This window comes from Acipenser ruthenus, chromosome 18, assembly GCF_902713425.1.
Source record: "Acipenser ruthenus chromosome 18, fAciRut3.2 maternal haplotype, whole genome shotgun sequence".
NCBI lineage: Eukaryota > Metazoa > Chordata > Actinopteri > Acipenseriformes > Acipenseridae > Acipenser > Acipenser ruthenus.
Genome location: NC_081206.1, coordinates 6629022 through 6641920, shown reverse-complemented (window position 1 = coordinate 6641920; position 12899 = coordinate 6629022). Strand labels below are relative to the sequence as shown.

General features: G+C 40.9%; 1 protein-coding gene across 2 annotated transcripts in view; it reads right to left on the bottom strand.

Annotated features, from left to right (window-relative positions):
• LOC117431767 (protein SOGA1-like) overlaps positions 1-10285 on the bottom strand; it is a 37515-nt gene extending 27230 nt beyond the window's left edge. For both annotated transcript variants that reach the window (XM_058991018.1, XM_058991019.1), the window contains exons 1-3: positions 9098-10285; positions 6920-7144; positions 129-287 (exon numbers count right to left, since the gene is read on the bottom strand). In XM_058991018.1, coding sequence (XP_058847001.1) covers positions 129-287; positions 6920-7144; positions 9098-9937 — 1224 coding nt within the window. In that variant the 5' untranslated portion in view covers positions 9938-10285. The remainder of the gene's footprint in view (positions 1-128; positions 288-6919; positions 7145-9097) is intronic.
• Between the last annotated feature and the right edge of the window lie 2614 nt (positions 10286-12899).

Here is a 12899-nt window from a genome sequence, read left to right as displayed (position 1 = left end):
CACGAGGTGCAACTTCTGTTCATCAATTCTAATTGCAAGAATAATAATTCGAAGACAGACTGGTGTCCCCCACAGATTCAGATTCTTTCTTCCTTAAACTTCATTCTTCCCCTGAGCCGAGACCCTACCTCCTTGGTTTTGTCCAGCTCTGTCTGAAGGACCTGCTTGGCCACGTCCAGTTCGAGGAGTCTCTGCCGCAGCTCTTCGTTCTCCTCCTCCAGCCTGCTCCGCTTCCTCTCCACCCCGTCCAGCTCGTTGTGCAGGCGGATCGAGACGTCCTTTGCCACCTGAGAACAGAGCGCAGGAACAGGGAAACTCAGACACAAGCTTTACAAATCACTCCAACAGTGAAAGACCAGAAAGAGTCCATTCCACCACAAAGCTAATATACTCTTTGGTCATGTTTTTTTTATTTACATTTTTAGAAATTTTAAAACAGTTTGTGTGAACTCGATGGAGTTTGAGAAGTGGCCCTGCCAAATAGTTAAAAAAAACATACAGGCATTATAAAATAGATACATAATGTGGTGCAATTATGCACGCAGTGATTGAAGGGGTTATGACAAAAATCTGTGCTGGAGTTGGACACACATGAAAACAAGTGTCTGCTTTTATATATATATTTTGTAATTAACATACAGTACTGTGCAAAAGTTTTAGGCAGGTGTGAAAAAATGCTGTAAAGTAAGAATGCTTTCAAAAATAGACATGTTAATAGATTATATTTATCAATTAACTAAATGCAAAGTGAGTAAACAGAAGAAAAATCGAAATCAAATCCATATTTGGTGTGACCACCCTTTGCCTTCAAAACAGCATCAATTCTTCTAGGTACACTTGCACAAAGTCAGGGATTTTGTAGGCATATAGTCAAACAGGTGCTAATGATCATCAATTCAATATGTAGGTTGAAACACAATCATTAACTGAAACAGAAACAGCTGTGTAGGAGGAATAAAACTGGGTGAGGAACAGCCAAACTCAGCTAACAAGGTGAGGTTGCTGAAGACAGTTTACTGTCAAAAGTCATACACCATGGCAAGACTGAGCACAGCAACAAGACACAAGGTATTTATACTGCATCTGCAAGGTCTCTCCCAGGCAGAAATTTCAAGGCAGACAGGGGTTTCCAGATGTGCTGTCCAAGCTCTTTTGAAGAAGCACAAAGAAACGGGCAAAGTTGAGGACCGTAGACGCAGTGGTCGGCCAAGGAAACTTACTGCAGCAGATGAAAGACACATCATGCTTAGTTCCCTTCGCAATCGGAAGATGTCCAGCAGTGCCATCAGCTCAGAATTGGCAGAAAACAGTGGGACCCTGGTACACCCATCTACTGTCCGGAGAAGTCTGGTCAGAAGTGGCCTTCATGGAAGACTTGCGGCCAAAAAGCCATACCTCCGACGTGGAAACAAGGCCAAGCGACTCAACTATGCACGAAAACACAGGAACTGGGGTGCAGAAAAATGGCAGCAGGTGCTCTGGACTGATGAGTCAAAATTTGAAATATTTGGCTGTAGCAGAAGGCAGTTTGGTCGCCGAAGGGCTGGAGAGCGGTACACGAATGAGTGTCTGCAGGCAACAGTGAAGCATGGTGGAGGTTCCTTGCAAGTTTGGGGCTGCATTTCTGCAAATGGAGTTAGGGATTTGGTCAGAATTAATGGTCTCCTCAATACTGAGAAGTACAGGCAGATACTTATCCATCATGCAATACCATCAGGGAGGCATCTGATTGGCCCCAAATTTATTCTGCAGCATGACAACGACCCCAAACATACAGCGAAAGTCATTAAGAACTATCTTCAGCGTAAAGAAGAACAAGGAGTCCTGGAAGTGATGGTATGGCCCCCACAGAGCCCTGATCTCAACATCATCGAGTCTGTCTGGGATTACATGAAGAGAGAGAAGCAACTAAGGCTGCCTAAATCCACAGAAGAACTGTGGTTAGTTCTCCAAGATGTTTGGGCCAACCTACCTGCCGAGTTCCTTCAAAAACTGTGTGCAAGTGTACCTAGAAGAATTGATGCTGTTTTGAAGGCAAAGGGTGGTCACACCAAATATTGATTTGATGTAGATTTTTCTTCTGTTCACTCACTTTGCATTTTGTTAATTGATAAATATAAACTATTAACATGTCTATTTTTGAAAGCATTCTTACTTTACAGCATTTTTTCACACCTGCCTAAAACTTTTGCACAGTACTGTATGTTTACTTCACTTGAATACTATTATTACCAGACACAATAATTATGTTACTAGCTAAACTTGTCTAGGTAAATTGAAGGACGTGTCTCATACAGTAATTCGTAGCTACATGGTAAGTTATTCATTCATGTAAAATATATGTCCAGTGGTTAAAGAAAAGGGCTTGTAACCAGGAGGTCCCTGGTTCAAATCCCGGCTCAGCCACTGACTCACTGTGTGACCCTGAGCAAGTCACTTAACCTCCTTGTGCCCTGTCTTTCAGGTGAGACATTGTTGTAAGTGACTGTGCAGCTGTGCATAGTTCACACACCCTAGTCACTGTAAGTCGCCATGGATAAAGACGTCTGCTAAATAAACAAATAATACGTACAGTATAGAGTACACTATGGGGAAATAAGAACAAATGGTCATCAGGAACCAGGAACTTCATCCATAATATTCACATTTCAGGTTTCTGTAATGGCATTGATTGGAGTTATTCATACAATATGAGTGTTATATAACGGCAGATGTGTATGAGGGCATTAAATCAGTACTGTATCGCACTGCACTGTACTATTGCACAGAAATACAAATATAAATATTGACCGTTCAAGAAACCGAATATTATTATTAAGGATCTGCCTCTACTTGGCACCGAACGGATCTTCCCCTGTGTGTGTAGATTTATTGGAATTCTCCTCTTATCAGTTGACCAGTGTTATTCTAGTCTAGCTTTTCACCTACTTTTCTTTTTTATCTACTGTTCAAGCCTGGGCAAGGTACCAAAAAATGCCATTCAGTGTTTCCACTCTGGTACCCAACATTTAGACTTTCTATATCTGCTGCAGTGACATCCATCCCAATAAAACAGAATGCCAGCTATGTGGCCATGTATGACCCCATTTAAGCATTTACAGAATCACAATATATTTGGTCCTGCCAATTGCTAGTTCGTTGGCTAAGAGCAGATGGCTCTCAATCCTGCCCGTTCTGAACCGGAACTCTCCTGACCCTTTAGATCCTGGAGCGTGTGAGTGTCTATATTATAGAGTCTTAGAATGCTTACATCTGAGTATGTAATCCACCATCTGCTTCATCCATGGGTTTATCAAGCACTCTAGTGGAGGAGCACCACAGGCCTTACCATTCTGCTGTTGCACTAGCAAAATTAGCTGCTGTGATTTCAAGAGGGATTTCACTGAAGACAGCCACTTAATTATTGCCTTATTCATTCAAAGTTGGGTGCACCTGGGTTTACTAATGAGGTGAATGGTGGTTAAATTGCAGTTTAGTGAAAAAAAACATCTACTTTAAAAATGTATGTCCCGTTTTGCTCAGTTAAGACATGCTTTCCCTCTCTCATAGGATCTTTGCATAGCACACACTGCCACCCGGTGACAGTGGTCAAATGCTGCAACGGTAGTCTTTCTTTGAATGAAATGTGTACTTAGCAACAGATCCAGCCCAGTAGTCAAGCACTGCAATTGCTGCAAAGATCTAAAAGGAAAAACTGAATTCCATTTACATGCACGAGCGTACAGCCTACATACTGGTTCTACACAATTCCTGACATGTTTGGATGTGTTTCTATGTGTGCTTGTGACTTTTACAACTTGAATGGCTTGTTGGATTGATTTAAAAAATGTTATAAGGGGGGAACGAAACATGAATAGTTACTGAATATTGTAACAAAGCGTTCCACCAAAACACTGAAAAGGTTGGGAAAATAATGAAACGAGAATAAAACAATCCACTACAGGCCTCTATGACCCTTTGCCAGCCACAGGAAATACATAATTTTTTTTAACAACAATACTACATAATCAACATATTGCTGTGTAGGAAATATGATGTTCAGCATACAGGGGTCATATATTAGCATGCATTGGACCAAAAGGGCTAAGCTTTGTGCCCTCAGCTTGATATGACATCAACAGAGATCGTTACACACCAAATGTTATGGAAATTAGATAACTGATATTCAGAATTAATAGACTGTGTCATCTGGCTGTGAGCATCTTGGGGAAGTTCCTGAGTTAAGCTTGTGACCAAGTGACATTTAATATAAGGACCGCCTCTTGTATACATTTTCAGCAACACCACACCAAACTTGTGTTTTAGTGATAATAAAAAGGTGAAGTCACCAAACATGATCAAATGGTGTGTCGCTGCTGGATAGATTTGTTACAGCCCATAGTACCCCAGGTGTAATTACTTTATAAAAACACCACAGGGCAGTTTTTATTTGTCATGGTTCATTCGACAAGGTTAACACTGCTCAGGCTACCACTGCTGTTCAAAGGAAAAGCAGATTGTGAAAGCTCTCTAACATAAAGTTCTTTATGACCCGTTTCAGTCTCTAGTCGGAGGCTTCTTCAAAGCGCTGTTTTATTGTAATTGTACACTTTTGCAAGCCATTAAACACTTTTATGTTTTTGCCGTTTGCTGCACATGAAGGTGGAATAAATACACAGTTTAGATGGGTGTGGTTTCTGCACTAGCATGCACATGTTTTTTTTTATTCAGTTTGGGCATGTGCTTCATTTATGAGCTGCAGAACACGGTACAACAACATTTGTATTTGATTTCCATAACCACCTTTGGGGTTTGGAGATCATTCCAAAAAGTATTTATTATTTTTTGAAAAACCCCTGCTAAACCCATTATTTTTTTCATTGCAACTGAATTATGCAGTTGACAGATCCAAAATTCTACTTTCCATGATTCTGGAAACCACAGGGCATCTGCTGTAGTCAGCTGAGACACCCATTCTGTAACTGATTGATGCAAGCTACTGCTGTCCATTTAATTAGACATACACTGAATTTCTGTGTATGCGTGTTTGTGTGTGGGGGGGGGGGGGGTGATTTACATGAAAGCTATAATGGCAATTAAAACACGTGTGCTAGTAAAATACATGCTTGTATATATTTATTTATATTTATGAGTCTAGTGCCAGAGGCCAATGTATACTGTAAATATGTTCACTGCTGTGTATTTTGACATATGCAAAAATCAGACTCTATTACATGGTGTTTGAAACCAGTTGGAGGCTGAAAATTAGACATCTGTTCACCCAGTATATAAAGAATCTCTCACAGCCTCAAACCCAAACCATGAGAATCTGGGTGGTTCCACAGCACATAACCAGCTAAAAATACACCCTGCAGAAAATGCTTCGTTTGGGAATGGCACAAGTGCCAGAATTTGTGCTACTTCTATTCCAGATCAGTTTTAAAAAGCTTGGTTTTGGGTGTGCACCACACTGTAAAAAGAACGGGGAAATGCAGCAGTCTAAGTAGCAAAGTGTTTTGATTAACAGAAGCTTGATCATCATAATAACAGTCAGGGAGTCTTCCCCCAGTCTCTGGAGCTCAAATGGCTTCTTTCCCAGACAAGATTTCCTGCCACGGTGCTTCAGTTTAAACAGCCCACAGAGTGTTCAGTTAAACAAAGAGGCACAATGTTAGAAGCAAAGTTTTTATAATTGCATCATTTAAAAATGAGGGACAGCAACAGCAGGGCTGCTGGCAGTGACGCCCCCACCCCCTCCCCACCTCCCCCCTCACGCATGTCAGGTTTTTAAAAAGGCCATCTTGTGCAGCTGCATTCTGTATGGTATTTTACTAATTGTTACCTGTAATTCAATCCATGCCGATTTACCAACCTAAGAGTTATTAAACAGAAAACAAATTAAAGCCATCTGTGACGGTGGAAAACTGGTTTTATAAAAACAGCTTATTACACATCCAGTTTGCATTTTACAATACGCTCATAGAAACGGTAGTACACCCATTCATTGCTAATGGACCTGCACTACCAAAGAACATTACTATGCCGTTTCTGCATACAGTACAGGGGTTGGTAGACCTGACCTTTCAAAGCAGTCTTTAATCTTGTAAATGTTAAGGTTTGCCATCTGCACCAATTACACATTAAAAAGCAAGTGGACAACATTCGAAATGTGCTTGTCAGTTTGCTGCAATACAAATTTAAACAAATTTAAACAATGCAAATCGGATTTAAGCAGCAGAAGCAGCATGCATTTAGCAACATAAAATAATTGCTGATGGCAGTGATTAAGTCGACCATTTGAAGCTCTCTAAAACTCAGTTAAAGTCATTTAAAAGTGATTCCTAGGAGACTATACCACAACTTATAGTATTATATAAATTATAAATGAAAAATTAGCATATGACCGAACCAAAGATAATTTTGCCACTAATATGTTATCTATAGGAGAGTAAATGAGAACAATCCAACTGTAGAAACAAGTACTTTATAATCCCCACTCTGTTTAAAATGCAGAGAAAACACATCTCCTGAATATCTACCATTGTAATAGCAATGAATGAATCTATTCTTGCTCTGTCTGTACCATCAATAAACTACTGAAAATTCTGTATCTGTTTACCATTCAGGCTATTTACTTAGAAGACGAGATAACACTTCAGATAACACGCGTGTACTAAACTAAAGGCTTCCATCAGGATGTGGCAAGATCACCACGAATAAACCTTGGAACCATAAAGCGACGTGCACATTGACTGGTAGAAGTAAACAGAACCACAGCAAGGGAGAGGTTTGTGATTGTCGCTGGAGAAGCACACACACAAGTGTAAGTGGCTGAGATGAACACAGATTCTCCAGGATTCTCCCCTATAGCCACACCCCATAACGTTCACCGCTATCCCGCTCTCCTCCTATGGTGGTTTTTGACAGTGTGAAAGGGTACCTTGACGTCTTGCTCCATGGTGCGGATGAACTCCCCGTCCACCTGGCCGGTCTGGGCCACCCGCAGGCTCCTGCGCTCCACCTTGCGCAGTCTGTACTGGAGGATACGGCACATCTTGTTGGCCTGGTCCAGCTGCTGCCGGAGGTCCTGGAGCTGATAGACATCCTCCTCCAGGTACATGTCCCTCATCTCCAGCATCTCCGTCCGCAGCTCCTCAATCTCATCCTGACGCCAAAAAAAAAATAATCAGAAAAGGCTTAACCACAGTGCGGACTTAACCCTTTAAGCTGCATCAGGGGGAAAGGGGGAAGGTAAGTTACCAGGCAAAAAAGGCAAGTCTGCTCATTAAAGGGATCTATGCAAGCCTTTGGTATTGTTCTTGGTGTTACTATATCTTTTTGGAGTTTTTTTTTAAAGCTTTGACAGTGTGTTTTAAAACATAGATTTAAATTAAGCATTACTTATTTTTTATTTTTATTTGTGTTGTTTTTACTTGAAGTTGAAGCTAAATACATAAGAGATAAAAATATGAAGACATAGCAGGGTCATTAAAAGAAACAATTAGTTGCTAAGCTATATAACCATTGCTAGGAATGTAATTACCTTATATAATTTAAATAACAGTAATTGGAAACACCAGGTAAGAATCTTGACAATAGAGCTTTGAGGTAGAAATTCCTTAAAATGTTTGGAAAAGAACGACATGCAAAAGAACGACATGCAGGGCTTTCGCACAGCATTAATGTAGTTTAGTTGATTTAAAACGCATACAAACCTGTACTACTGTTATTGTAACTGCTGCATGTGTATTATGAGGAAAAGATCTTTACTGTACACCTGCACACGCCATAAAGAGCAGCAGTAATACACAATATACAGAATTGATGAGGGGGAACGTGCAGTGTGTGTAACTCCTTAATGCCTGATTACAGTAAAGCTCACATACAGAAGCACAGAATCTAGGTCATCCACTGCATAGATCATCACGTGGGCGCCTCATATAAACAATAGTAGCGCTGTGACTGTCACGAATGTTGGAACGCAGCATCTGGATGGAACATTAGTGAAAGACAATGCACAGATGCATTACCGTGCATACCAAAAGCACACAGATGAACGGCTCGCTGCATTGCGCGACCAACATGTTACACTTAATTACGTAATTACTGGATCAATGTATTAATCTGGCGAAGGGGGTTTTCCTAATTTCAAATGTAGAAACCGTTTTTTTTTTTAACAATAACACACATACTTTTATCACTATGTAATTACAGTACACTGAAACTATTATTTTCTTAACAATTACCTATATGACAAAATAAAAGTAATATAATGGCACAAATAATAAATGAGTTTGAGGTGGAACTGTCAGTGTTATCGATATGTCATTATTGGGGGTGGGAAAATATTGCATACAAGATATTTTAACCCAGCAGGGCTTGGTTTTGGAATAATCATGAAATGACATCAGTTGGTGATATTCATGGTAAAAGTGTATTTTGTTAAGTTAGAATTGATCACATTGCTGTATTCATTTGCACATACGGTGCATAGTCTATCAATGGTCATTACTGAGAACGTTACTATATATATATATATATATATATATATATATATATATATATATATATATATAAATTATGTTTTAGTTGTTGAGAGGTGACCTGGGGGGATCTTTTCCCTGGATCCATTCTTACAAACATGTGTATTAAGTCAGATTTCATCCAGTTATACTGAACCTAAAAGCCCTGCTACTTCTGTAAATAACTACTGAAACGGACGCAGTGCATCATTAGTTTTTCAATACCTGGCTACTTTGAACGAGGTTGTTAGACTGGGTAAATCAGCTTATTGAACCTTCTCTGCACATTTGTATGCGGGTGGTTTATTACTATCAGTTCGGTACTAGCAGTGTATTACCCCCCTCGAACTAGCACCAACCAAATAAAGAGCAACGGGCAACTGCTGTTAAATCTATGCACTGAGACACATCCCTGTGCCTGGCCCTGGGTACACAATACCAGCCCTACTTAGAAATAAAACTGCTGTTTATAGGCGGTTACGGTAGGGGGAGGGGGGTCTAAAGTGTTTTTTTTCTTTTTTTTTTGCGAATAATATAGTATTTTTATTGCTATGCATATAAAATTCAAAATTATAAGACACAAAACAAGTGCTTACTTTTAAGTAATCGTTTTCAGATCTTAGTTCCTCGATCTCCCTGATAAATTCTTCCTGCATCCCGTCCATAAACTCCTCCGTTAGGTCAGAAAATGCCAGCGAGGTACTGACATGGAGGCGACTGTCCAGCGAGGCAACAGAGCGCTCGTCGCCGGGGGAGATACTCTCTTCCCCAGTTTCTACCCCGAAGGATAGTCGGTCCTTGTCCAGGGGGGGTTTGGCATCTTGGTCACTCATGGTGTCAGATATGCCATTTTCTGGGTCCGCACTTTGTCTCTCGCCATCGGTTCCTCCACCCCGGCTGCTCGATTCGGTATCGCTGCTCAGAGCATCCGCGGAAAGTTTATTTTCCTCCGAAGCGCAATCGGAAAGCTCGGAGCTGCTATCCGTAGGAGACAGTTTCCCCGGGGCGCAACCAGAATCTTTGCTCAGATCATCGGATGCATTGCTGGCATCCGATATCTTCCTTCTTGCTGCTTTTACAGATTTACTAACACCGGGACTTCTGTGAGCGCTTGAAATAGACAACGTGGATTTAGCAGCTTGCTTAATCTTCTCGTGTTTAAGCTCCTTTGAGTTCCCAGGGCTGCGTCTAGACACCCGGCTGCCGAGACTGATCCCCCCAGTCCTGATGCCCAGGCTGGTGGTTGCAGACCCATTGTTGCTTCTGTTCTTAGCCAGGGACCATCCGGGGGCATCTCTGGGTCTCGCCGGTGAAGGGGCTCGGTTCACCTTCTTCTTTCCGTTGCTGCTGTGGTGCTGTGCAGTAGGCTGCTGCTGAAATTCATGTGGTTGTTGTTGCTGTGGACTCGTAGCATTGTTACCATTTGCACTATCCATTTTTTGCCGTGTTCTCCTTTCCTTAGTAATAAAACAGATTTTCCAGTTTCACATCAGCCTTTGTCTTGGTCTTTCATTGCTTAGGCAAAATAAAAAAACTGATTCCCAAAGTCTACCGATAGCAATACCCTGGCAAAAGGAAAATAAACCGAACCGCTGTACTTGATCTTCCGTTCTTTTTTTTTGTTGCTGTTTGTATGGGATAATAATCTCGTTTTGTTTTTTCCCCGTTAACACGCCTAGCTATAACGCCTCCCTTTTTCCTATTCAAACACTCAGCAGCACACGACACCAGCAGCAGATTGAGATGTCTCCTCCCAGCGGCCGGCCTGTGACGACACAAGTCTGGGTTCCTCAAATGATCCCAGGAGTTCACGAGCATCTCAGCCTGTTCGTGTAGTAAACAGAATACAGTACAAGGGCGACCTCACAAATGCCCTTGTTCTGATGCTATTGACTGTCACATTAACAATTCAACGTATATAAAACGCTGTTAAGTAATAGGATCCCTTAATAATTAAGTAGCAATTCATGTGATACAGTGCCAAGCATATCCCATAATTGCACTATGAAGCCAGGTTAATTGCTATACGTGTACAGTGTTAGAATGAATAATCTCGTGGATTGCTAAACCATATTTCTAAACTTGATGTACTGTCTGTAGGGGAAAAGAAGACCATGTTAAAACTACATCTATATAGATTATCAGATCTAAAAAACATAGTCTACTATAGCATACGTGTTTGATGCAGAGTGTAGATGTAAGAATAAGTGTTGACTTATATTATTAACTTTGTTTTCTGGGAAGACAGTTTTAAGGTAAAAAATAACTTGTAATAAACAGACGAAATGTGATTTTAGATTTAATTATCATTTTAACAAATATGAGTTTATACCATCTAAATAAATTGTGCCCCATGTAATTTGTTAATTGTATGTATTTTCCCCCAAACACTTTCTGCTTCCCAGTCGAAAGTGAATTGAATTTGGCCATGTGAATGCTTGAACCCTGCTAAACACACAGGATACCTTCCTGAACGTTGGTGGAGGGTCTGGGTTTGATGTATGCTGACCTTACTGCTCAGAGACAGTAAACAAAGCCCTCTGTTTGTTTGCGGACCAGATAGCACAGTACATCTTGAGGTATTATCAAATTCAGAGCCTTGTGGGATTTTATTAAAGCAAGACAAATCGTACATTTAAATATAAAAATGACAATAATAAATTACATGTATTATTAAGTAATGGAGAGAAATGCGGTTGCCCAAAAGAGAACTCAGCCCTGTGCATAGATTTCCTGAACATAGATGAAAAAGTTGTTTCATTACAGTATACAGGTACAGCTATGATACGCTCTTACAACAATACAATGGCTACTATTGGAGTCTGTTTTTTGAGACCTGGACAAGCTCACCCCTCTCCCGTTATGACGAGTTCACAGGGAACGCCCACCCTCTCGAAGTGGGTTAATTGCATTAGGGAAGATGTCAGGGTGATGAATGAGTTCCTGTAATATATACACTACCGGTCAAAAGTTTTAGAACACCTCCATTTTTCCAGTTTTTATTGAAATTTACGCAGTTTAATTTCTCAATGTACTCTGAAATTAAAGCATAGAACAAATAAACAATTGGAGATAAAAAAAAGAAATCATGGAATCGTTTTGTTTAACAAAATTTAATCTAAAATTTTGACTCATCAAAGTAGCCACCTTTTGCAGATATAACAGCCGAACACACTCGTGGCATTCTTTCTACAATGGAAATCAAATATTGTTTGGAAAGTTCTTCCCAACACTGTTGCAGAAGTTCCCACAAATGTGTTGCACTTGTAGGTTGCTTTGCTTTCACCCTTCTGTCCAGTTCATCCCAAACCAGCTCGATGGGGTTTAAATCTGGAGACTGTGCTGGCCATGCCATGATTTGAAGCCTACCGTTTTGTTCTTTTCTTCTAAGGTAGTTCTGACATAGCCTGGAGGTATGTTTTGGGTCATTATCTTGCTGTAGGATGACCCCCTGACCAACTAGGCATATACTAGAGAGTATTGCATGGCGCTGCAAAATGCCATGGTAGCAGTTTTGGTTCAGGGTGCCACTCACTCTGTGCAAGTCGCCGACTATGGATCCAGCAAAAGAGCCCCAGACCATCACGCTTCCTCCTCCATGTTTGACAGTTGGTGTCACACACCGAGGAACCATCTTTTCGCCTACTCGACGGCGTACAAAAACCCTGCGTGATGAACCGAAGATTTCAAATTTTGATTCATCGGTCCATAAGACCTTCTTCCAGTCTTCAGTAGTCCACTGGCAGTGCTTCATGGCCCAGGCAAGCCTCTTTTTCTTATTTTGCCATCTTAGCAATGGCTTTCTTACTGCCACTCGACCTGTCAAGCCTGCAGCTCGAAGTCTTCTCTTCACAGTTGAAACTGAGACTTGCTTACTTCGACCAGTGTTAAGCTGTGCTTGAAGCTGTTGTCCTGTGAGCCGCCTATCACGCAGGCTGTTGACTCTCAGAAACTTGTCTTCTGATTCTGTTGTGGCTTTGGGTCTGCCAGACCTCTTCCTGTCAGAGTTTCCTCCAGTTTCCAAGTGCCTTTTGATGGTGTAGGAAACTGTACTCACTGACACCTTGGCTTTCTTTGCAATTTCTCTAAAGGAAAGACCTACACTTTTAAGGGTTATAATGGTCTGTCTGTCTTCCTTTGTTAATTGCCTTTTTCTCGCCATTATGAGAGCAATATACTACTTCCTGCAGTACAATACTGTCCAAATAATGCTTAAGAGGGTGTAGTAACACAGTCTGTTCCAACACTGCTTTTATACAGACAGAGGGTTTGTAAGTAATCAACAAAAGTTGGGACACCTGTAGGAATTGTTAGCATCAACTTTCAAGGCTTAATTTACTTCCATTGCTGCAGAACAGCTGTAAGTTGTTAACCCATTACTTGTTCCCTGAAAAAGGC